The sequence below is a fragment of the Acartia tonsa genome, chromosome 2 (assembly GCF_053477335.1).
Source record: "Acartia tonsa isolate MP-2025a chromosome 2, ASM5347733v1, whole genome shotgun sequence".
In the NCBI taxonomy this organism is placed as follows: domain Eukaryota; kingdom Metazoa; phylum Arthropoda; class Copepoda; order Calanoida; family Acartiidae; genus Acartia; species Acartia tonsa.
The window spans coordinates 41,343,141-41,366,495 of record NC_137261.1 but is presented as its reverse complement, the minus strand read 5'-3'; the positions used below and the strand labels follow the sequence as shown (position 1 = coordinate 41,366,495).

At 39.6% G+C, this 23,355-nt stretch overlaps 1 protein-coding gene across 1 annotated transcript; it reads left to right on the top strand.

Moving 5' to 3' along the window:
- Window positions 1-4,565: 4,565 nt before the first annotated feature.
- LOC145311872 (glutamyl aminopeptidase-like) lies at window positions 4,566-23,284 on the top strand. Its single transcript, XM_080150892.1, has 19 exons — window positions 4,566-4,737; window positions 4,977-5,157; window positions 6,554-6,633; window positions 6,987-7,300; window positions 7,409-7,571; window positions 8,005-8,219; window positions 8,444-8,578; window positions 8,896-9,043; window positions 9,406-9,515; window positions 16,769-16,945; window positions 17,088-17,165; window positions 18,487-18,633; window positions 19,348-19,469; window positions 20,028-20,205; window positions 20,496-20,629; window positions 21,280-21,379; window positions 21,622-21,748; window positions 22,117-22,232; window positions 22,523-23,284. The coding sequence occupies exons 1-19, from the start codon at window positions 4,627-4,629 to the stop codon at window positions 22,731-22,733; spliced, it is 2,847 nt and encodes a 948-aa protein (XP_080007018.1). The 5' UTR covers window positions 4,566-4,626; the 3' UTR covers window positions 22,734-23,284.
- The last annotated feature ends 71 nt before the right edge of the window (window positions 23,285-23,355 follow it).

The window sequence follows — 23,355 nt, the reverse complement described above, 5'->3', positions numbered from 1 at the left end:
AACTCTACTCTGCTCGATGCAAATAATTTTTTTCTAAAACAATAATTTATATAGAAGAAATTTAACATTAAAATAAAACATATTATTCTGAAGTCTGAACCAATTAAAAGTCTTGTTTCATTTCAGTTTTTTCAATTCAAAAAAGAGTGTTTTCACAAAGTTACTTATTTCCAATGTAGTTAAATAATTTTTATTTAATTAAAATGAAAAGAATGAAAACTATACACATAAAAGATACATGCTTTTTAAAAATATTTAAAAAAATAAGTTTGAATAATCTTATATTTTATCATATTTGTATATGTGACAAAAAAAAATTTGTTGTATTGCGTAAACATTTGTTGTCATCTTTCACTATTTAACCCTTTACAGCCAATTTTTTTGTGTTTTAAATAAGTGATGAAAAACAAGCACGATAAAGTTAATTCATTGATATATTGTAAAGAATTAAGTTTTTAATGAATTAATTTAGATGAAATCAAAAGGCCTAATTTTACTCTATACCATAATACTATATATATGAAGCAAAACACTCTAAAAGCTACGAATTTTACCCAAATAAAAAAAGACCTTTTGCTCTGATCAAAAAAGACCACACACTATGTTCCTGACAGTGACAAAAAATCGATTTTTACATTTTGGAAAATACACTTTTAAACAATTGTTTAGTAATATACACAAGTTTTTGGAAATAAAGCCGAAAGAATTAGCTCTTTACTATGAAAAATAAGAATTTGATGTGTAATTACACCAGAGGTTTGGAATTAAGTTCCTTTTCATCAAAGTAAACAACTATTTTTTCGGTCAACTAAACTACATTTCAAATCAGTGTGAACCCTTTATTTTTAAAGCTATTTTTGAGTATTATATATTTTTGGAATCAGTATATAATAATTTATACGTTTAGCCTTTAAAAGAAGTCAAATCTCCATTTTTTGTTGTAATTGTAGGTACTTTTCTAGACATACCCGTTTCTTGTAAGATAAACAATTTTCTTGAAATGAAAATTTTACGTTTGGGTCCAGAACTAAAAATGGCAAAGGATGGCAATAAAATCCTCTCGTATGAGTAAATTAGAACTATGTATAATATCATAGAACCTTAGCCTAATCTCCCGAAATCTAGCGAAGTTTGCTTTTTTAAGCTCTTAAGTAACTAGGGTTAACCAAAAAATAACAATTTTTAAGTCATAAAAGTAATATATATTTCTTATTACTTAAAACACCTATTCAATTAAACTTAAAGTAAAGAAAAGTTTTAAAATCAAATAAATGATTATCCAATAATGTTTAAGCTCTTATCTGAACTATACCTTTTTATTAGGGGGGGAGGGGGGGGGGGGGTTGCTCGATATATATTAATCTTGGATCCCATTAAAGCTAGAAGTCTAAAAATTTTGTATGTGTTTTGCTTGATAAAGAAAAAATATTCTGATTTTATATTTTTAACTCCCTTTACCCTTTTATTGAGCAACCTTTCACAAAAGGTTCTTTCATACTTATTAACAAAGAAGAGTAGAATTTATGTTGATTAAGATAGAAACTGTTTCCTTTAAAGTAAAATGAAAATAAAAATTAAAGTCTTACATATCTATGATCTAAAGGGATAAGACAATTGCCGATAAATTAATGTATATCCCCAATGCTAATACACAAAATTGCCCCTTCTATAAATTACAATTAGTTGTTGAAATGTTTGGACACTCAACTAATAAACCAACCAATCAAATTAATAAAGTCTAAAAGTTGTTATGCCTACAAATGAGAAAACACTATTATAAAACATTGTGGACTAGAAAAATAAACAGCCCATTGTTCCATCCCTCCCTGCTAAAAAAAAACACACAGAAAATGAGTAAGAAATTGACTGATCTGTATGTAAACTTTGTATTAGAAATCTCAAAATATAGATTTCAGGGGCAGCAGTCTGCGGTAAAACGGCTGCAGATTTTCATTAAATTTTAGTTGGTCGTGTAATGTTGTTAGATTAGCTTAAGTTTAAAATTTGAAGTCTCTAAGTCAAAAATTGAGGTAACAGGAGCTAATTAAAGATTTCTTGAGACCTGCAGGACCTCCAGGATAATACCTGGAACCGGAAATTTACTTGAACAACTAGATTTCATATTGGGATGTAGTATTATAGGATATTTTAGTATTTGGTAAGATGAAATGCTAAGTTTAAGTCATGAAAAAATATTTTTGCTCTTTACCTGTATGATCCTGCCAGGTATCCTGGCATCCTGTGCCCGCCAGGATGGAGATATTCAACTTTCAGGTATGTGTCGTGCCCATTTTAAACAAGTCACTCAGTTAAAGCTCTATCTCTTTCACACACAGAAAATGAGATAGAAAATACCTGTAAGGGAGGGGGGGTCGCCCCCCCCCCCCCCGACTGTTAAGGGTTACCTAACATTGATTATTGGGTTGTGCAATATCTTTTGATATAATTCCCGTCAATGTAGCTCAAAAACAAAGGAAGTTACAGCTTCTGAAATGTGCTTATTAGACTATCTTTACACCCCCCTTGACGCCCTTTGTGTAAAACCCCTATTATAAGTATTTTTCACAATTATTTTAAAAGATATATGTATACTTATTGCTTTTTAAATAAAATTTCATTAAAATGTTCAAATATACACTCTCTATGATTTTTTGTCATTTTTCGGGATTTCTGGAACACAGTGCCACAGCAACAGTAAAATTAATTTTTAAATCCCCTCAAAAAAGTTTATTGGGGACTTAATTCAAATTTAGGCTCTGCAGTTTAATTCTACTGGTGTCATAGTATATTTTTGATATATGTTTTAAAAATAGGTCAAAAACAGTTTAAATTAATTACAATAGTATGTAAATTGTTTCAAGACAGACAATTATCTAAGAAGGATAACAAGATCCATAACAGCAAAGCTGCAAGAATTAGACGACAAAGACAAAATAATTAGGAAAAAAAAGAAAAAAGGATATTTTTACTCTTTTTTATTAATAGATGATGTTGTTTAATTGTAATTGGTCATTTTGTACCAATTGGTCTGGTTCCTGGTTTATAGTTTTGATTTCTTGCTTTCAATTTAAGTTTTTTTAAAACCAATATTACTGTTCATCGAGGACGTTCATTCCTCCCCATGGGATTATTCTATAGAAAACGTGTCAAAATTAAAGCAATTAAATGTTTTTAAATTAATACACAATTAAATCAGAGGCGTGTAGATTAGGGTGTACCAACCTCCCGGGAAAATATGAGGTGGTTGTAAACACCCCACTAGGTTTCAACAATTCTTAACAATGTGAATGGTCTATACCCATTAAAACAGCCAAGAGGGAGCTTGGTTAAAAAGGGAGGGTACCCCCATTAGGTGGGATGTGAAAAATTAGCGGGGTGGACATCTAGTGGGGAATATACAATACACCCCCAGACAATATTTTTTATATGAGTTATAAAATATGCCCTCTCTAATAACAGACTCTAAATTAGTATAAATAGCTTCTCTTTTAAAACGTATATATTGCGTACATACAATACATTGTTGAAATTTTTCCATTTCCTTGGCGTAGACAAAACAAATGTAAAAAAAAGGTTAATGTCTATTTAGCAGGGCAAAGCAACCGCATATATTGAATTGTTTTGTTCAAGCTGCGGATAGTTGTGAACTACATACCAGCGAATCAAATTTCATGGTAATTGCCTACAAACAGCGATTGAAAAAACAACTGGTGCTAAATAAATTCTAGGAAAATTAAGGTAGCTGGTTGATATAAGGGTTGGCCGCTGTTAAATTTTCTAAATTCAGCAGTGTAGCACTGAACATTTGGTTACGGTGTCTTTTGTTTAAGCAGCCGATTAATTTGATGCGAGTTTATTTAATACTAGCGGCTTCGCCCCTAGCCTCTAGGGGCTTTGCCCCAAGAGGTTTGATTTTTTTGGGGGGGGGGGTATTTTTCATTTTTTGGGAGGGTTAAGAGTGTCCCACCCCCCAAGAAAATAGTTATAAACCTTCCCGGGACCTATGAGAAGCTACCCTGTAAAGGAGAACCCGATCAGTTCAGCGGTTAGCGAGATCCTTCGCTACAAACAAACAGACAGACAGACAAACAAACATCGTTCTACTTTGTATTATAGATATGTAGAAGAAAAGTCGAGTGACTACGATTGTCTTAAAATAACGGCTGCCAATTCCTGTATTTATAAAGGAAATTAGTTACGAACACAAGGGGTTCATAAAATACAAATAAGCAAATACTTTTTTAGGTTTTTCATTGACCCTAATGTTTTTATCTGGTGAGGAGTGTTAGTTCAGTAATTTTATTCAATGTAAAATTGTTTAAAATTTGGATAATATGTCTGTCGGCGTAAACTCGAGGTATAACTAACTGTTTGCAGTATGTAATAAATGGTAAAGGGGTGTAAGATTCGAGTCAAAAATGAAAAAAATCTTTAAGAATTATTTGCTAGAAGCCTGGTACATTGTCATTGATTTCTTTATGTTTTTTCTTCATCTAAATGATTGACTATGAATAATTTTAAAAGATGCATCATTGTTAAAAATCTTATAAAATATTTTTAATAGATAAGAGAAATGTCGAGGTGATTCTTGTATTCCATCTTAATACAGTAATATTATAAACAAGGATGAACAGATTAGCAGCAGGGTTGGGGGTGTTGGTGGGAGCTCTTGGTATTGTGTGTATAGCTCTTATTATTGTTGTTGCTGTTCAATCCCCTCCTCAACAAATAACTCAGGTAAATAATAATACTTTTATACCCAAACATTTTATGGATTTTCAAAATTTTGTCTGTCTATGTCCTTCGATGAAGTGAGAATAATCCATTGCTTTGCCATTTCCCTTTTTGAATCTCGCCCATTGTATAGGTAATATATCCCAAATACATTACATTGATTAATTTTACAGAATTTAAAGAAATCATATTCACAATTTTTTGGATAATTTCATTGGATTTTTAATCTGTCTTATATTAAGTTTGAAGATGCACCCAACAATTTAGAAGTAAAGGCCTCTGCTAAAAAGGAAAAAGTAGCGCAGCAGACAGAACCAGAAAAGTATCCAGAAGGGTTGGACGTACAGCCCATTCTTGATGATCCCCGTCTACCCAAACATGTTCTGCCTGAACATTATGATCTCTACCTTCATCCAGACCTTGGTATGTTTCAGGGTTCGGCAGCCGCGCCGCGCTTGTGAGCAGAAAAAGAAGGATTGTCTGCTAAAGAGCAGTTTTATACATCCAGCTGAATTTTATAGTGATAAAATGACGCTTTCACTGAGGCTTACACGCGGCTTACGCGCGGCTGCCGATCCCTGGTATATTTTTTTAAACTTGTTTTGTACATTTTCTATCTCATAAGGGGGTCTCAACCAGTGGCGTGCGGTTTGGGGGGCGAAGAGGGGTTTTAACACCACCCTTCAATTTGGGAAGGCCAGCCTTCTCCCTCCTCTCACCTCCCTGGTTAAACACTGTGCACGCTACTGCTCTCAAATTAATCTGATAAGACATCGAAAATAATTCTTCTTGTTTAAAAATATAAAAAAATGTTTACCAATCTAAGATTTTTTGGTCATTTTCAACCTATAAGGTGTTGTAGGTAAAAAATTATTATTAAAAACCTATAATTATTTTTGGCGGTGCAGTGCAGTGGTTTAATTTACATTTGCACAGTAGCTGTGTTGTGTACATTCCTAAATAAGATTTTTTTGTGTATTTAAATGTACAAATAGTTGATCTAATTAAGTTACATTGTTGCATAATAAGAAAATAAACAATTAAATGGGAGGTAACAAATAAACAAAAGAAATTACAAAGAAATATTTTACAGTATAATGTAACAAAAACAAATAAAATAGAACAATTTTTTAAATTGAGCAGAAGAAACTTTCTTACATATTTCAAATAATAAGTAAAATACCGTATCAATATTTTTTCTGGAACCTAAATTAATTTCTCAATCGTGTTAATTTATATAATAACCCTACGTCGCCCTATCCCACAGACTTTTAGGGTATAGTCCCTTTCGTAATATCGCATCTTATGGGGCGATTCTTTGTATTTTTCACAGTAGCTTTTCTCCTATTTCTAGTCCCTGCGGGGGGCTCTAACCCTGCGGGGCCAATTACCTAACCCTGTGGGAAATCACCTAACCTAACCTAAAATAACCTATAAAAGCCATTTTATAAATATGACAAATCGCCCCTTATAGGGCGATGTTACGGGGGACTATTCCCAACTTTTCTTATGTAGACGAAGAAAGTACCTCAAAAAATCAGCATGTTACGTCATAAGAACGAGGGATTAACCTTTTCTTTTTTAGGGGTTTTCTTTCCACCTCCTCTCATTTTTTATGACGTCGTTGAGGAACTTTCTTTGTCTTTTTTTATCATTACTTAACCTAGCCTAACCTAAAATCAGCATAAAAATAAGATTTTGTATTTCTAAAAGTTTCTTTAGTTCATTTAATTGAAACTAACGCAGAATTTTTTCAAAGGTTAAGCCTTGTTATTTTGGTTGATTTATGACTCGGGCTAATTAATATTTTTAATTTTAGAGACGGGATTATTTAGTGGAAAAGTGCGGATAGATATGATTGTTCAAAAACCTGTTCAGTATTTTCTCTCACATATCCAGGTACTATACAAGGATGACAACATCCATGAGTAGCAAAGCACAATAAAATTACATTTGGACAAACGGACAAAGTCAGTTATGGATCAGATGTTCAGTTTCATAAAAGAATATATACATAGAAAGGAAAATCATGAAAACTTTTTACATAAAATATGTATTGGTCTTTTGTGGTATGACCGACAGACCAAATAAATTACATTCTGGATTCTAAGGTATAAAGATACTAAACATGTCCTGTAACTTTACTCTAAAGACATTGAAAAAAGTAGCCTGGATAAAGAAATGGTTTTTAAAATTCAAATTCTTCTATGGCTACGCCAATTGGGAATATTGTAATCCTTGTTTATGTTTAGGACCTGGGTATAACAAGGACCTATCTGACAGATGATCAGGGCAACGAGGTCAAATACTCGCATGCGTTCGAGGTGAAGAAAAATCAGTTCTGGGTGGTGTACCTGGAGACAGAGGCGCAGCCAGGCAACTATTCTCTTCACTTGGACTTCTCTGGCAACCTGACACGTGGAATAACTGGTTTTTACTTAAGCCGCTACACAAACCAGGCTGGGGAAAAAGTGCCAATTGCTACCTCCAAGTTTCAGCCAACTTATGCCAGAAAAGCTTTCCCCTGCTTCGATGAACCTTCATTCAAATCTACTTTTACAACAAAGTAAGGGTTTTTAAAATCTTTTTCAAAGGTCAAAGATATGAATAAATGCTACTTATTTATTAATTTTTTGCCTTTGGTAGCTTGTTTAATAATGTTACTTATTTACAGGCTTGTAAAACCTACAGAAAGATACATAGCTCTATCAAACATGCCTGAAGAGAGCCAGGCAACAAACCTGCCGTCCAATGGGCTAACTACAGTCACCTTCCAGAAGTCAGTGCCCATGGTCACATATTTGGCTTGTTTTATTGTCTGTGATTTTGAATATCAGGTAAAAAAAAAATCTTTAGTTGTGAAGTTAATCTCAGTTTCATTTGTCAGTTATATCTCCACAAACATATTTTTGCATTCAATTTGGAAAATTATTTTCAATTATTACTAATCTAAACAGAATAAAATATGCTTCTTAAATAACCTTAAAAATATACATTCTATTATATGAAGTAGTAAGTTTTTATGTTGTAACGAATGATCTGTCTTGTCGCTGAACCGATATGGTTCTCCTTTAGAGTGAAGTCTTATAGGTCCAGAGAAGGTTTTTAATTATTTTGGGAATGGTATCTTCTCCCTCCCAATTAAAAATGACCCTACCCCACAATTTTTTCCTTTTTTGAAACCTAAATTAATTGAAAATTGAGGAAGGTCTATTTACTCTTTTCACCGCATTAGTGGCTAAAATGTACATAGAATGTGTTAATATTCAGGAAAAGTTGACCGCTGTGCATCAAACCAAGTTCCGCGTGTACGCGACCCCACAACAGAAAGAGACTGTCCGCTACGCACTTGATATCGGCGCAAATATTACCGACTTTTTCACCAACTATTTTGACCTGCCATACCCGTTGCCAAAACAGGATATGATTGCCATCCCAGATTTTGTTTCTGGTGCTATGGAACATTGGGGTCTTATTACTTACAGGTAATAAATATTTTTATCTGTAAAAATCAAAAAATCATAGTATCAACTGAAGAATTTAGCGCATTTTCACTTTAACAATTGTATAAGGATAGATTCGCTCAGCGCTTTGTTAACAAGCAGAATTGTTTTCTTCAGTATGGCTTTGAAACCTATTAATATCCGCTGGATTAGAACCGGGTCTCAGCCATACTGAAAAACTATGTAAAACAAGTAATATTTTTAAGGGAAACAAATCTTCTTTATGATGCCAAAGAATCTAGTACGTATAACCAACAGAGAGTTGCCTCAGTTGTTTCTCATGAGTTGGCCCACCAATGGTTTGGTAACCTGGTCACTCTCGAGTGGTGGGATGATTTATGGTAAGTTTATTATTCCATGGTGCTGTTTTTTTTAAGATTTCCTGTATCATATTATTCAATGATTTTGTCTATATTACAACATAATTTTTTTTTTTAATATGTAAGCTTTTTCTTTTCAATATTATCGGCGGTTTCCCTCAAAGTGCCTGGTCGAGCAAAGAAAATCCACCACTTCTTTTAAGATAAATTAATAAAACGGGGGGTGGGGGATAGTTTTTTTTTTGTATATGTCAGTTTAGTTTTAATTATATTGGGTTATAAAGTAAAGCTCATTCTTACCGTCTAGGGGACAAGTTTTTCATCATAATAAAATTCAGGTTAAATGAAGGTTTTGCCAGCTATATGGAGTACAAAGGAGTAGCGAACTACCACGATGATTGGGAAATAGAGGATCAATTCATCAGTTCTGATCTTCATTCTGTAATGAAGCTGGATGCTACAGTTAATTCTCATCCTATTGTTCAGGTTAAACATTAAAAAAACTTCATAAAAAAATAATGGCATTAGGTTATACAAATAAACGTAATATCCAAATTGATAAAACCTCGGCCTCTATAGTCAATTTGCTTGATCGTGTCCCCCCCCCCACACACACCAATCAACCACCTTCCCTTACATATATTTTTTAATTTTTATTTTCTCTAGCATTAAACCTTTTCTTTTGGGGTATTATACAGAATACACCAATACATTCAACTGCTATATAAAATAGAACGTTTATATCTAAAGTCTTTTTTATAAAAATAAAACAGTGATGGGCGTACTAACAATCGGCCATATTGAAAAAGAAATCTCATTCTAAATATTTTATTTTATTTTTTATATAGGATGTATCCCATCCAGATCAAATCACTGAGATATTTGATGCTATCTCTTACAACAAGGGTGCCAGTGTTCTCAGGATGCTGGAAAATTTTATGGGTGCTGAGGAATTTAGGTAAAATTGAAAATTGGAGTGGATTGGGAAAAAATAACTTTGTGTTTATAAACTAATTTAAAATCTTATTGAGATTTATTGCATTTCCTTATCAAATAGCTTAACAACTTCTACAGGATAATACGGAAACAAAGATGTTAAAGTGTGGTATCCGCCGAGGATAAATGGCAGACACCAGAGTTCAATTAGACTACGGCAGTGTGAACAGACGTGGACACCTTACTATAGAGAAGCTACGCTTCTCTAACAATCACTAAATAACAAACAACATCTATTTCAGTTGTCCCTTTATTGAAGGTCTAAGGAATACTAAATCTATATACAACAAACAATAGCTACACAGATAGGAATAAATAATCATAACATAAAAGCATTATATACACATACAATAGTCAGTTTGGGCAATAATGATCCCCCATCCCTGGAAAGGGTGGGGGGAATTAACAATGCTGCTTAACCATAATAAAGCTTGTCAGATTCAATCATTAATTTTAGGCATAGGGAGGGGGTCGGCAGACCCCTTCCCCAGGACTCGGGGGAGGGCCTGTGGCCCTTCCCCGAACCCCAGTCAGGGGTGCCATAGGCATGGCTCACGGTTGCCGAATACCACAACTCTCCCCTCGGAAGGCTGGGAGAGGGTTTCCCTACCAGACTTCCGACAGTGGTTGAGGCCTTCGGCCCGCTCCTTAGGGCTAAGATATATACAAATGATAATGATTCAATGGAATCCTAGTGGTGAGTCTTTTCAGGGCTGATGGGCTCCCAACGTGGGATAGAAGGCAGAGGCCGGCTTTGGTTGGACACGTAGCTCGGCGCCGGCAGGTGTCAGGTTGGCGTGGGGCACAGCCACTGCGGGACCGGTCAGCAGCGGGGCATTCTGGTTGTTGTTGGCAGCGGCTGGGGCACTGGCTGCCAAGTTGACCGTCTGAGCGGCAGCCTGGCCTCCCGAGGGGCCGCGGGGTCTTCCAGAGGGCGGTCCAGGCCTGCCTGGGCGGTCATGCCCACTCTCGGTCGATTGCATGGACACCATTTCCTCGGCGGCTTCCCGGCCAATGGGAATGGCATCCCAGTCTACTGAAAAGTCCCGGGACTTGGCATGGGTGAGCCGGGCTCTGGCCAAGGCCTTCCTGTACAAGGTTGGATGGTACAGGAACACTTGTGACATCGCATTCATGGCGGCCCGTACACCTCCTTGTGCGGCTGCCAGGGAAATAATGGTCAGATCCCCCAGCAGTTTGAGGATCAACAACAGTAAGCACAGTATGGCTGCGCCATCTCCCCACTCGTGAATAGCTTGTCTGAATCCAGCCCAGACATCCAGGGCGGCCTCTCCTTCCTCTGCCAGTCGGTCGATATTGTAGGACACGATCCCATGGTCTCCAGTGGCCGAACAGCTACCTTGCTGAACGCACGAGCCATAGGACAGGCCGGTCAGCATGGCGCTTTTATACGCTGGGAATGCTAGCAGCTGCTGCCAGTCGTTCAACTCAGCCTGTTAATACAAGCCTCCTGAACTAAAGTCATCCAAGGGTTCTGTCAGCAGTTGCTTGGGCGTATCCAGCGGGGGTGGCCTCTTCTTAGGTGCGGGGGTTAGTTCTATCCAGCCTTCCTCCGCGTGCACAGTCAGGGGGTAGGTGGAGGAGCAGGGAATCTTGGTGGCGTGGCCGCTATACACCCGTGTCACGGCGTCTACAAATCCTGTGGGTTCCACTGGTACTTTGTCCCAACATTCCTTGCTTTCACGGACAACGTATTTGTTGCGTTGGCAGGTAAGCTGGAGCAGGACATCTCCCCTCAGTACAGAGAACGTGCTCCCCTGGACACGCACCGGGTGGGCCGGGTCTAGTTGCTGGAGCTTCCAGCAGTTGGCCGCTACTTCTTCTGCCGCTGTGCTTTTCATGCGTGTCTCCAGGGTGAATCCAATGTAACCTGCATGTATCTGGGCCTGCAGGGGGACGTCCACATCCCTGGCCGATACTCTGGGCAGCGCTGCCGCGGCCGGGTCAGCTGCCACGAACAATGCTGGGTGGTTGGTGGCATGGGCCTCAAAGTCGCAGTTCACTATTGAGGTGGGGTTGGTCATGTTGATGAAAAACTGGGCTTGATGGTCAACCAGGAACGCATCCATCACTAGGCTAGGCTGGAGGCTGCGGATCAGCCTCAAGGGGCAATCTCTCCCCAGGTGGTCCCACACGTAGGTTGCTTCCCCAGTGATGCAAGACAGCTCAGAATGGGGACATTCTAAGGCCAGGTGGTCAGATTGGGACTCCACCCGTCCATCCTCTACTACGTAGGTCTCTTCCTTGACCAGCAGCCGTCGTTCCTGGAGCACTAATTCATTGCGGTACAGCTGGCCCTCGAAGTGGACGTCCTCCCCTTCACAACCCACCCCCTCGGGGCTGTTGACAAGGGCGCCCACCATATCGAGGGTGAAGAACAGGGGATGGTTCAGCTGGAACGTCAGTGGCTGGGTCTTGCCTGGCAGCGTGTAGACTCGGTTCCTGGCCAGGTCTCGGCACGTTTCTGGATCGATCTTGGTTGGCCTCATGAGGGTGGGGACCGAGGTCACCTTGAGGTGACCCCATACCCCACACCTGAATGTCCACTGGGACACAGTGAGCTGACAACTGTATCCTGTTGTTTCCCTAATCTTGACTTGCTGCAGGACGTGTACTTCATGGCCCAGGGGCACCTCCTGGTGTAGCGGTTCCGTGCTACACATCTTTTCTTTATTGTAGGCTGTGACGTGGGTGGGGTTGGCGCAGTCCCACCCCACCAGGACGTAGCTGGTGGTAGGCCACACGGCTGCCAGCAGTAGTCCCCACAGGACCATCCACCAGTGTGAGAAGCTACCAGACAGCCATCTACCTCGTGCACGCGGCTGGGGATCTTCGGCTCGGGTCACGGCTGCTTCTCGGGGCTGGACACGGCTGGGCTGCTCCTGGCTAGATACAAATTTCCATTGAGCGTTATCTTTGTGTGGCCGGGGCACCCCGATACCCTCCCCAATGACAGACTGGCAGGCGACTGGCGCTTGCCTGGGTGTCGGCTCCCCTAGCCCCAAGGGGTCCCTTCCCTTGTCCATGGCATGCCCAGTGGCATGGGGCTGAAGTGCGTGTGGCACAGGCTCGCCCTGACTCACGTCCCTCCCCTGCCCTAGGAACTCAGGTGCATGTGGCACAGGCAAGTCCTTATATCCCCAAATTTCAATCTCCCCAGCCTCTGGTGCAGGGGGCACAGGCAAGGTTGGGGTTTTACAATAGTTTGGATACAACACATTTGTTAAATCTAACTTATCCTGGCTCGACTGGAAGTGCTGGGCAGCTGGGTTCCTTCGGCTGGCAGGGGGCGCTGGATGGTGTATAGTTGGGCTCTCCCTACAGGCTGGTGGCGCTGGCTGACTGGGGGTGACGGGTGTCACCCCTTCCTCTGGGACTGCTGGCTCGTTTCAGGATCCAGGTATCTCGGTGGCGGCGACGGTTGTCGCCCCAGGCACCAGGTTGGAGGCGCTGGATAGCACCCCCCAGTCATCGCAGGTGGCGGCGCCGGGTGGCGCCCCATACATCGACTCTGATGCGCTGGCTAGCGCCTCCTGCCTCTCTCGTTCAACGGCCGCCAGGGCCTCCCCGTACACCGCCTCAGTGACGCTGGGTAGCGCCCCTCCACTCTTGCTGGGTAGGCTCGGTTGAGCAGGCTCCATCATGTTTAGGCTAAAAGGCTGGGGCCTCAGAACTTCTGGCTCGGCGATGTTGTTGGGTTGCACAAACTCCGGCCCCAGGTGGTTGAGACTGAAGCCCAGGCCAACCCGGTTGGGTTCAGCCGCGCCTCCCAGTACGTTGATCCTAGCTGGAACGGTCCCAAACTGCGGCATTCCGTCGGCTCGGCCCGCCGCGTTGGGGGCGGCTGCTTGCTGCGGTGGTGCTGGGGGCGCGCTCCCTTCCATGTGGGCTACTCTGCTGGGCTTTCCTGGGGGAGCACCCTTGTCTGCGGTGCGCCTACGGCCGGCTACCTGGTCCCAGTCGGCTCTGCACTCGGCCGCCGTATGGCCGGCATAGTGGCAACGCTCGCACTTGGCAGGACGGTCACGGCGTGGCTGGGTGTGTCTCTCCTCTAGGCTGACTTCCATAGGCGTCGGGCAGTCTTGAGCTCGGTGGCCTTTCCCTTGGCAGCGGAAACAGCGGCCTGGAACCTTGTCATCTGGAGCGACCTTCCCCATCTGGTGGAGACCCGGAGCCAAGGCGCCAATCTCCATTGGCTCCGACTCGTCGTAATGGGGCAACTGGACGCTGGCTGATCCCGTGAGCCCGTCGGTGGCGTCCACTAGGCACACACCCTCCTTCAGCTGCTTGGTAATCATTGTGACGGTGAACATGGCTCGCCTCGTGTACTCAGGTACAGAGGCGATCTCATGACTCATCATTTCACGTTTCACATTAGCGTTACGAATGCCACGATTTAATTCGTCGACTAATAATTCGAGATCCTCATGGCTGTAGGCGTCCCTATACAAGGCACACTTTGTGGATATGTATGCTTGTATAGGTTCTGTCGAGTGTTGCCTGTAATCCCTGAAGGCTTGCTTCAAAGTCTGGGATTCAAAGGCGGGACAAAATAACATTTCACACTCGGCCTTGACTTGTTCGTATGTCAAGGCTTGGCCTGCCTCGCCAAACAGATGAGAAGCCATTTCCGCCGCTTGCCCTACCAGTGACAGTAAAAGGGCGTTGCGGCGGTTGAGGGAGTCATGGGGCGGCACGCGGTAAGCCGCCCATGACATCTCGAGTCTGCGGATGTGGGAACTCCAGGATTGCTTGGACGGTCCTCTATACTCCGGCAGGTTACTCAGCATCAGCTTGCGGTACTCGGCTGGAGCCGGCTGAGGGTCATCCTGGAGCCATCCTGGGGCTTGGTCGCCTCCTGGCACTTGCGGCTGCTCCATCGGGTCAACGGTTCAACGGCGGGACACAAAGTTATAAGGCAATATTATAAATGGTTTGTCACTTGAGGCTTTCTATCCTAACAGCCAACACTGTTTTATCACTAGGTTGGTAGTTTAGTTACAAGATATAACTTAGCTGTACTTATCACTAGTTTTATTCTGAGGTTGTAGAGTAGGCTGGTAGGGGTAGATAGCTGTTGAGGGTCTGAACTGCTGTCAGGAACTGATTTGGTTTTCCTTTATCACACTATAGATAGGAGGAAGAAGCTGGTAATTCTTTATTTTCTAAAAATACCTCTGTTAGATGCTATGGAGTAGCTCCGCTCCTGTGTGTGTGTGTGTGCGTGAAATCTCCTGTCCTTGCAGCGCGCTTACGCACCGTCAAATCCGCGCACACTTATCCCTCAACTCGCTCTCTCATTGGTCCGCTTTGTCCGTTGAATTTTATGATATTTCCGAACTCCTTTGCGCGACCCGTAAATGGCGCTCTGTGTTCCCGGTCGCTAGCTCCACACCGTGGGCGGACTTAGTCAAGTGTGGGTAGGAGGGGGGAAGCGCGTGAGGGGACGGGGTAAATCCGTCCGTTCCCCCTGTGAGGAAGGGGGAGTGCTGTGGGTTTGAGGTAACTGTGTGATGAGGTAATGGTGCCCTTTCTCCTTAATCCTAGGCTTATCTGTTATGTCACCTTGATTGTATTTCCTTCAATGGAGAGTGGGCCCCTCCCTTTCCTCTGGAATAAGGGGTGTATTTTTGTTGTGCTGTAGGCTTGGGTGGTTAGATTGTTTATCAAGGCATTGTTATATTACATCTAGATTCTATTTTTGGCCTTATCACAATACATAACAGATTTGCTTACCAAACCTGTTCTATTTTTAGTTTTATCACAATACACAACAAATTGTTTGCCAATCCTTGCTCATAAATCTATTGTTTAACCATCACACTAGGGTGGTAATCCCTACAATGTGATATAATATCTGCTTTTCTAGATGGGTGGCTGCGCTGTAGCCTCTCAGGATACTTGGAGTTGACGTAGTTTTCTCTGCTTTGGTACACTACACTCGTATGTTGGCTCGCAGCTCGCAGCTATGTGGCGTGTTTCAGCCTATCGGCGGCAGGGAATGTCCCGTCCTGCTAGCGCCGCTTATCCGAATCTGGCTGATGGCGGCAGGGAATGTCCCGTCCTGCTAGCGCCGCTGGTTCGGATCCTGCTATCTCTTGCAGTAAATGTTGGCCTATTTTCAGCCGTTTGCACTTATTTGGCCTGTTTCAGCCAGTCCGCAGGCCTGTTTCAGCCCTTTGAGCGCTCAATTCTCCGTTAGATGTCGGCGCTTCTCGCGGTTCTCCGTCAAGTTTCGCTGTTTCACTTCCACAACTGCCGGATGCAGAGTTAGACCTTGCTATCCAGGGTGGGTAATTCGGTTGCTTGTGTCAGTTTTGCCAGTTTCACTGCTGGGAGTACCTTAGCCTCAGCTGCGCGTCTGCTCTACACTTGTGGTTTGCCATAATCTCACACAGCTGTCACCAAAAGTTGTGGTATCCGCCGAGGATAAATGGCAGACACCAGAGTTCAATTAGACTACGGCAGTGTGAACAGACGTGGACACCTTACTATAGAGAAGCTACGCTTCTCTAACAATCACTAAATAACAAACAACATCTATTTCAGTTGTCCCTTTATTGAAGGTCTAAGGAATACTAAATCTATATACAACAAACAATAGCTACACAGATAGGAATAAATAATCATAACATAAAAGCATTATATACACATACAATAGTCAGTTTGGGCAATAATGATCCCCCATCCCTGGAAAGGGTGGGGGGAATTAACAATGCAGCTTAACCATAATAAAGCTTGTCAGATTCAATCATTAATTTTAGGCATAGGGAGGGGGTCGGCAGACCCCTTCCCCAGGACTCGGGGGAGGGCCTGTGGCCCTTCCCCGAACCCCAGTCAGGGGTGCCATAGGCATGGCTCACGGTTGCCGAATACCACAAAAGTACACAATTACCCTTATTTGGTTACCCAATTAGAAAATATAAATAAATGCAACCATAACAGTAAAATATTACACACTAATAATAAGAAATGCTAAACAATTTACTAATTAGGTATTGATAATTACTAGAACTTAATTTTAACACGACACTGTAGCTTAATAAATTGTTAGAAATACATAGTAAACTTATTTTAAAAAATCTTACAATAATTTTGAAAATCTATTCTATTCTAAAATGAAGAAGATAGTTATTAGATTGTTACACTATTTTTGAAATCATAAAGTTAAAGTTATGATCATTATTTTTTAAGAAAAGGAATCCATGAATTTCTGAAGAGGTACCAGTACAGCAATGCAGTAACAGCTGACCTCTGGAGAGAACTAGAGGCTGTGTCCTCCACGAAGTTGGCCATCACTAAGATTATGGACACATGGACCAGACAGATGGGATATCCTATTCTTAATGTAGAAAAGATTTCAAATACTAGGTGAGAATTTAAGTAAATTTTGTTAAGCTTTTTATACTTCTTCTGCCCATCAAAAAAAAAATTCGTCTTTGGTATGGGGAAACCACAAAAACAGTGGTCTGCGTCATTGTATTAATATTTGATCCTTTTTTTTGTTTGACAGGTATAAGTTGACCCAGTCAAGATATCTGGCAGATCAGACAACAAAGGTTGATAATTCGGAAAGTCCTTTCGAATACAGGTAGAAAGCAATTTTAAGGTTCCATAAGATTTAACATATATGTAATGTTTTATTGATTAATAGTTGCTCCCTATGAATGAGTTGGAGAGAGGATGGGGGAAATCAATGATATGTAAACCTCAATCTCCTGAAAATTGAGTTATTTCAGTAAATCCATAAATCAAATAGGGGTGACAATGCCTTTTAAGGGGCGTTTCGTCGTATTTTCACAGTAGATTTTCTTTTATTTCTAGCTCAAGCTGGGGGCTCTAACCCTGTGGGACAATCACCTAACCAAACATATCCCAAAATAACCTATCAAAAGCTACTGTGACAATTCTACGAAACGACCCTTAAGAGGCGTTGCCACTAAAGGGACTATATCCATTAAATGTTATGCTAAGATCAAAGTGACATAATATCACTATATCTCTGCTAGTGGCTGTGTCTCTAGCATCTAAGGGATCTTTATTAGCTTATTGACAAACCGCAAAACTATCCTAAGCCCTAAATCTGAAAGTAAAATAGCCTAAAGCCATCCCGGGATCTGTGTGAACCTTCCCTAAATTGGATAACTTAATCGGTTCAAAAATTATTGAAATATTAAGCTGATCCGGCTTAAATAAATTTTAATTTCTACATTATGACTTTTGTGTATAAGGTAGAAACCTAAATTTTTTTTGGTGAATACTTAGATATCAATGACCTTCTAAGAAAAGTGGTATTATGACCGCTCCCTGACCGACTTTATGACCGATTTTTGTCCGGCTTTCACTACAGACATATATCATAAATATCGTGTCTTCTATTACAGCTAGAGAAATATATTTTTTTGGTAAATCCTTGAACAACAATGAACAGATAAAAATGTTAATTGGCGCCGCCAACCGCCGTTTTACCGCCGTAATCGCCGAAAATGGCGGTTTCCGTCATTTGCCGTTTTTCGGCGATGATCAGAAAAGTAATTTTTTTGTTATGTAAAATAATAGTTCGTCCTAAAATTTGGTCATCCTAGCTGCAAAATTGGCCGCTCTACAGCTGTTTTAAAATTTAGCGGCTGGCCGCTAAAAAGCGGCTAAGGAGCAGTCTGACCGCTATGACTAGAAAAAGTAATTTTCTCTAAAAATACACATGAACCACCAGAAAAAAATTTGACGTCTTTATCTATAACAGGAGCCGAGATAGAGGTGGGGGCTTTTAGAGCCCCCCCCCCCCCCCCCAATCTGATAAGGTGGGAATTTGGGCCCGATCTGTAAGGGTTAAGCTAGCCTAAGACTTGAATCTAAATTTAAAACAAAAAACCTTACTACTGTATATAATAGTACATATATAATTATATCAGATGGGATGTGCCAGTAACCTGGGTGACAGACATCTCCAGTGAGCCCACCCTCCGCTGGTTGTCTAGAGACGAGGCCATGCTGGAGATCAACCTCCCAGAGGGCACAAACTGGGTCAAATTTAATGTTGGACAGTTTGGTTACTACAGGTATAGAGTACAACTGCTTAATAGTTAATATAGAAAGTATAGAAATGCTGTCTTTCTTCATCAGAAGCAAAATTACTGTAACAACCATTTAATAGTGAATCTCGTCACTCTCTGACGATTCCAGTGACGTCATATACGTTTAGGGAAGGGGGAAAAATCTCTTCCCTTTTCTCCCATCTCTTTTGAAGAGATTTTCTTCCCCCCTTTCCCTTTTTCTTTCGTATATGACGTCACTGGAATCGTCTTTCTCAAAGTAGGACAGATTGGGGTTCGTCTACTCTCTTTGTTATTGTGTCTTTCCTTTTTATGTCGGTAATGAAAAGGTTGTCTGGTTTTCATTATTAACCCTTCAACATATATATTGAATGAGTGTTGAACGAGAAGTGACTATTAACATATTTTTGCATTAAAGTTTTCCTAGTCCCTGTACGCAGGGATCTAAAGGGATAAGACAATGGCCGATAAAGTGATCATTTGTAGAGTAAAACTATTTGTTGAAACGTTTGAACACTTAACTTAAAAATCCAACCAATCAAAATTCACCTAAGTTAACGAATAAGAAAACGTTATTCTACAACTTTGTGGACTAGTGTTATAAACAGCCTACTGTCGCCTCTCTCTTCCCTGCACGACCTTTTGTCAACTTGATAATCATATGTGAAGAAATGAAAACTGCTTTACATAATAACATATAACTATTTTGTTTATTATCAGGGTGAACTACCCAACATCTGAGTGGGAGAAGCTAGCTGAGGTGCTGGAAACTAACCCCAGTGCCCTCCAGTCAACAGACAGAGCCAGCCTTCTCAATGATGCCTTCTCTCTAGCACAGTCAGGTACGTTTAGAAAAGATGCGTTTTGGAAGAAACAGCAAATAGTGCCTTATAAAAAATGACGTCATACAATACAAATGACCAATGATAGGCCAGTATACATATAATTGACCAATGGTAAAATGTATATGAGGTATTTTTTATTGGGCACTATTTGCTGCTTATTTTAAAACCATATCATATTGTTTTTTACCTTTCCTAACAATTAAAACAAATGCGCCTATTGTCTTTACGATATTTATCTTTATTTGGCAAAAAATAATAACACGAAATCAATTTTATCTTGTTTTGTGTAAGTATTAGAGTGTATATTTGACTTTCTAAGAAATTTTGCCTTATTTTGTAAGATTTTAAATTTGTTGAATAACTTACCCTTTATTAATATCTTCATTAACTTGAGGAAAAATATATGTATATAAAAATATATTATAGTTATCAACAAAAAAAAAAAACATTAAAAACAGTTTTCTAAAAAAGGTGCTTTTTGAAATATTAATTTACAAGTGTTTTTTTAAATAACTTTAAATATAGTTGGCTGATATAATCTATTTTAATTTTTAGGTCACATATCCTACGCTGTTCCTCTGAGCATGACCAAGTACATGGCCAAGGAGGAGAACCTTGTGCCCTGGGAGACAGTGTTCGATACCCTGGTCGAGATCAAGGACCTGTTGACCTACACAGAGACGTATCCGCTGTTCCAGGAGTATATTCAAGATCTTGTCAGAGCTCATTACAGGTACTGTCAGTCAGTGGACTTTTCGTTAGCCGCCTTTGTTAGTGATAAGCTTAAAGCGGATTAATTTTTTTTCATGAGACTAGGAGTTCGCATATCGCATCGTATTATAAACAGTTTTTCTATCCCCGAGATGCCGAAGGCACGGGATAAAAAAACTGGATATAATATGATGCTATACATATTTTTTTAGTATGACTGAGCACCGTTTCTAATCCACCGGATATTAATTGGTTTCAAAGAGACACTGGTAAATATTACTCAGAGAAACAGTATAGTATAATTGTTTTCAGTCGACTAGGCTGGGACGATACAGGCAGCCACGCAGAGAAACTGAGCAGATACAATATTATCAGCCTGGCATGTAGGAGTGGACTTCAAGAGTGTTTAGATCAGGCTGCTAGCCTCTTTACAACTTGGATCACAGGGATTTATCATACATTATGAATTATGCTTTTAAGGACATTTAAGACTAAATATTGTAAATAAAATAGAATTGCATTTTATTTTTAAAGCGTCCATATATGGAATCGTAACAATCTCACTTGAAGGCAGTGTTTCGGATCCGCATTGATTGTATTCGGATCCGGATCCTTCCAAATTTGGTCAGTGCGGATACATTACGGATCCGGTTCCGGATCCTTGACAATAAAAATAAAATCACCAAATTTTTCAAAAAAAATATTTATTCTTTGATTCGAAGTCAAAAATACTTTTAATTTTCAAGTCTGAACCTAAACCTTAAAGATTGGCTCTCATCAAGAGAATGTCTGAGATTTTATATAAATTTAGGTAGATTTTTCCATTTATTCCGCATTTTTTTGAGTCCAAGGATCCGGATCCGGATCCGAAACTCTGCTTGAAGGATCAGAATTTAGAAGTCTAAACCAAGAAAACAACGTCAATCCGTCGCAAAATTGCATGAATAAAGGATACTTCCTTAGGATATATTTACATTTTTAGGACTTGATTATATAAATGCCTCATTTAAATACTGTGCCTGAACGTCCAAAAAATAAAGAAAATAAGAAAGATGATTGGATAATTGAATGTATTATGATCGATGTACTTAATTAGACCCTGAAACCTACATCTCCCCCAACCTAAGAACCACAGTGTACAAATATGGAATGCAGGGTACTGGTGATTGGAAAACATGGAGTGCTATGTTTACGAGGTATGTAAATCGTACAGTCGTACACTCCTACCATACCTAACCTAAAAAGGGCCCCAGAGTGTTTGTACGTCACAATTAGTAATAATTGAAAAAGGGGCTCAAACCCCTAAATATTGACCTCAAGTAAATAAAAAGTACATTTTCAGTTCATCAAATGCTTTGTCAACATCTAATAACAGACTTAAAGTTGAAGTAATAATTCATTTAGTACCTAAGTGCAATTTAATCTTTTCTTGTCTTAGATATTTGAATGAAGAAAATCCGCAAGAGAAAAAGAAGCTAATGTATGGATTGAGTCAAACTAAAGAGCCATGGATATTAAAAAGATTCCTTGAATTGGCCAAAAATGAATCCAATGTTAGATCACAAGTAAGAAAATCAACTTTTTTGTAAACATTCCAAAGTTTTTTTTGTTGCGTATTATGGCATTTTTTCTTCGTAATTCCATCTTTTATATGGCTAAAAGCATTAGGAAACAAATTCCAGTCGTTCTAGACTGTAACTGTATGTATATCGCCAAAGTAGTAGAATGTATTTGTTTCTGTCTAATTAAAATGTTGAGAACTTTGGTCATTGTTTCATCAGATTAATCTTTTTCAGTGAAAGTATCAGTAAATAATTTCCACATGTTCTATGGGGTTTTTGTCTCTGTTGACGAAAGGACAGGACAGTTATATTTTTTTCGCTTCTAAAGACATCTTGAGAACTATTCTTGTTTCAAAAATGATTTTTTAAAGGATTATTTCTCTGTAATCCAACTGATCAACCTGAACCCTGTGGGAGCTCCATTGTCCTGGGATTACCTCCGTGAGGAATGGGACTATCTCGTTGATAGGTTTACTCTTAATGACAGGTACTACACAAAATTTATACCCTAAATGCCTTTATTATAAAAAATTAATAGAATATAGATTTCTTTAAAAAAATTAAATTTTATTATAAACAGGTGCTTGGAGTTTTAAGTTAACTTTAAAATTTTTTTTGTCTATAGTTATTTTCAATATGAAATACACATATTTAGTGAATATTACCGTTCTACTACTATTTTTAAGCCTTAAAACTCAAACCTTTACGGATTTTTAGCGCAACCTACTCCTCCCTTTATTGAAATTCAGATCTATTTAAAACATTTACCTTTTTTAGATATCTTGGAAGAACTGTCAAATACCTCGTAGAAGGATTCACCACAGAATTCCAGCTCAGTCAGGTTGAGGCATTCTTCCAGGAGAACCCAGAAGCTGGAGCGGGAGCAAGATCCAGGTTGCAGGCTCTGGAAAAGATCAAGCTGAACATCAAGTGGCTGAGTGACCATAAAATGGTTGTGCAAGACTGGCTTCTCAATAGAAGCAAATAATCTGTTTAATCAAAGAATGTCCATTTTTAGTTTAATTTTAATGAAATTATTTCTCTATGTAAATTATAAAAACTTCTAATAGTATCAACTGCTTTAATGGAGTCAAACGATGACCTTTTCTAATTATATTTTCACAAATTTTAAATTATATCAGAAAATAATTTTTAGAATTTTAAAAACTATATAAGCCTGATTTGATTCTTTTTAATTTGGTGAAAGATTAATTACTTTGTTATTTATCTATCCCTGTATCCGGTGGCGTGCACAGCCAATCACCAGTAGGATGTGAAACCATTAGGGGGTTGAAAAAAGGGAAGGCAGGCCTTCCAAATTTCAATTTAAATGAGGGTCTTAACGCCACTTTACACCACGCCACAGACTACATTACTTAAAACATCTCAAATGAGGATAGACTGTAATCTTGCTGAATTAAAGACCTTACAAATTATAAAACCACAACAATTAACCATTGAACATATATTACAAAGTGCCATTAATATATATCATTTATATATTAAAGTAATAATCAAATGAAAGTTGATCTTTTGTAATTCATATTTGTTTCTAAAACAAGGATGCTAACATCCATAAAGCGAAGCTCTGAAATTGTAGGACAACTTTA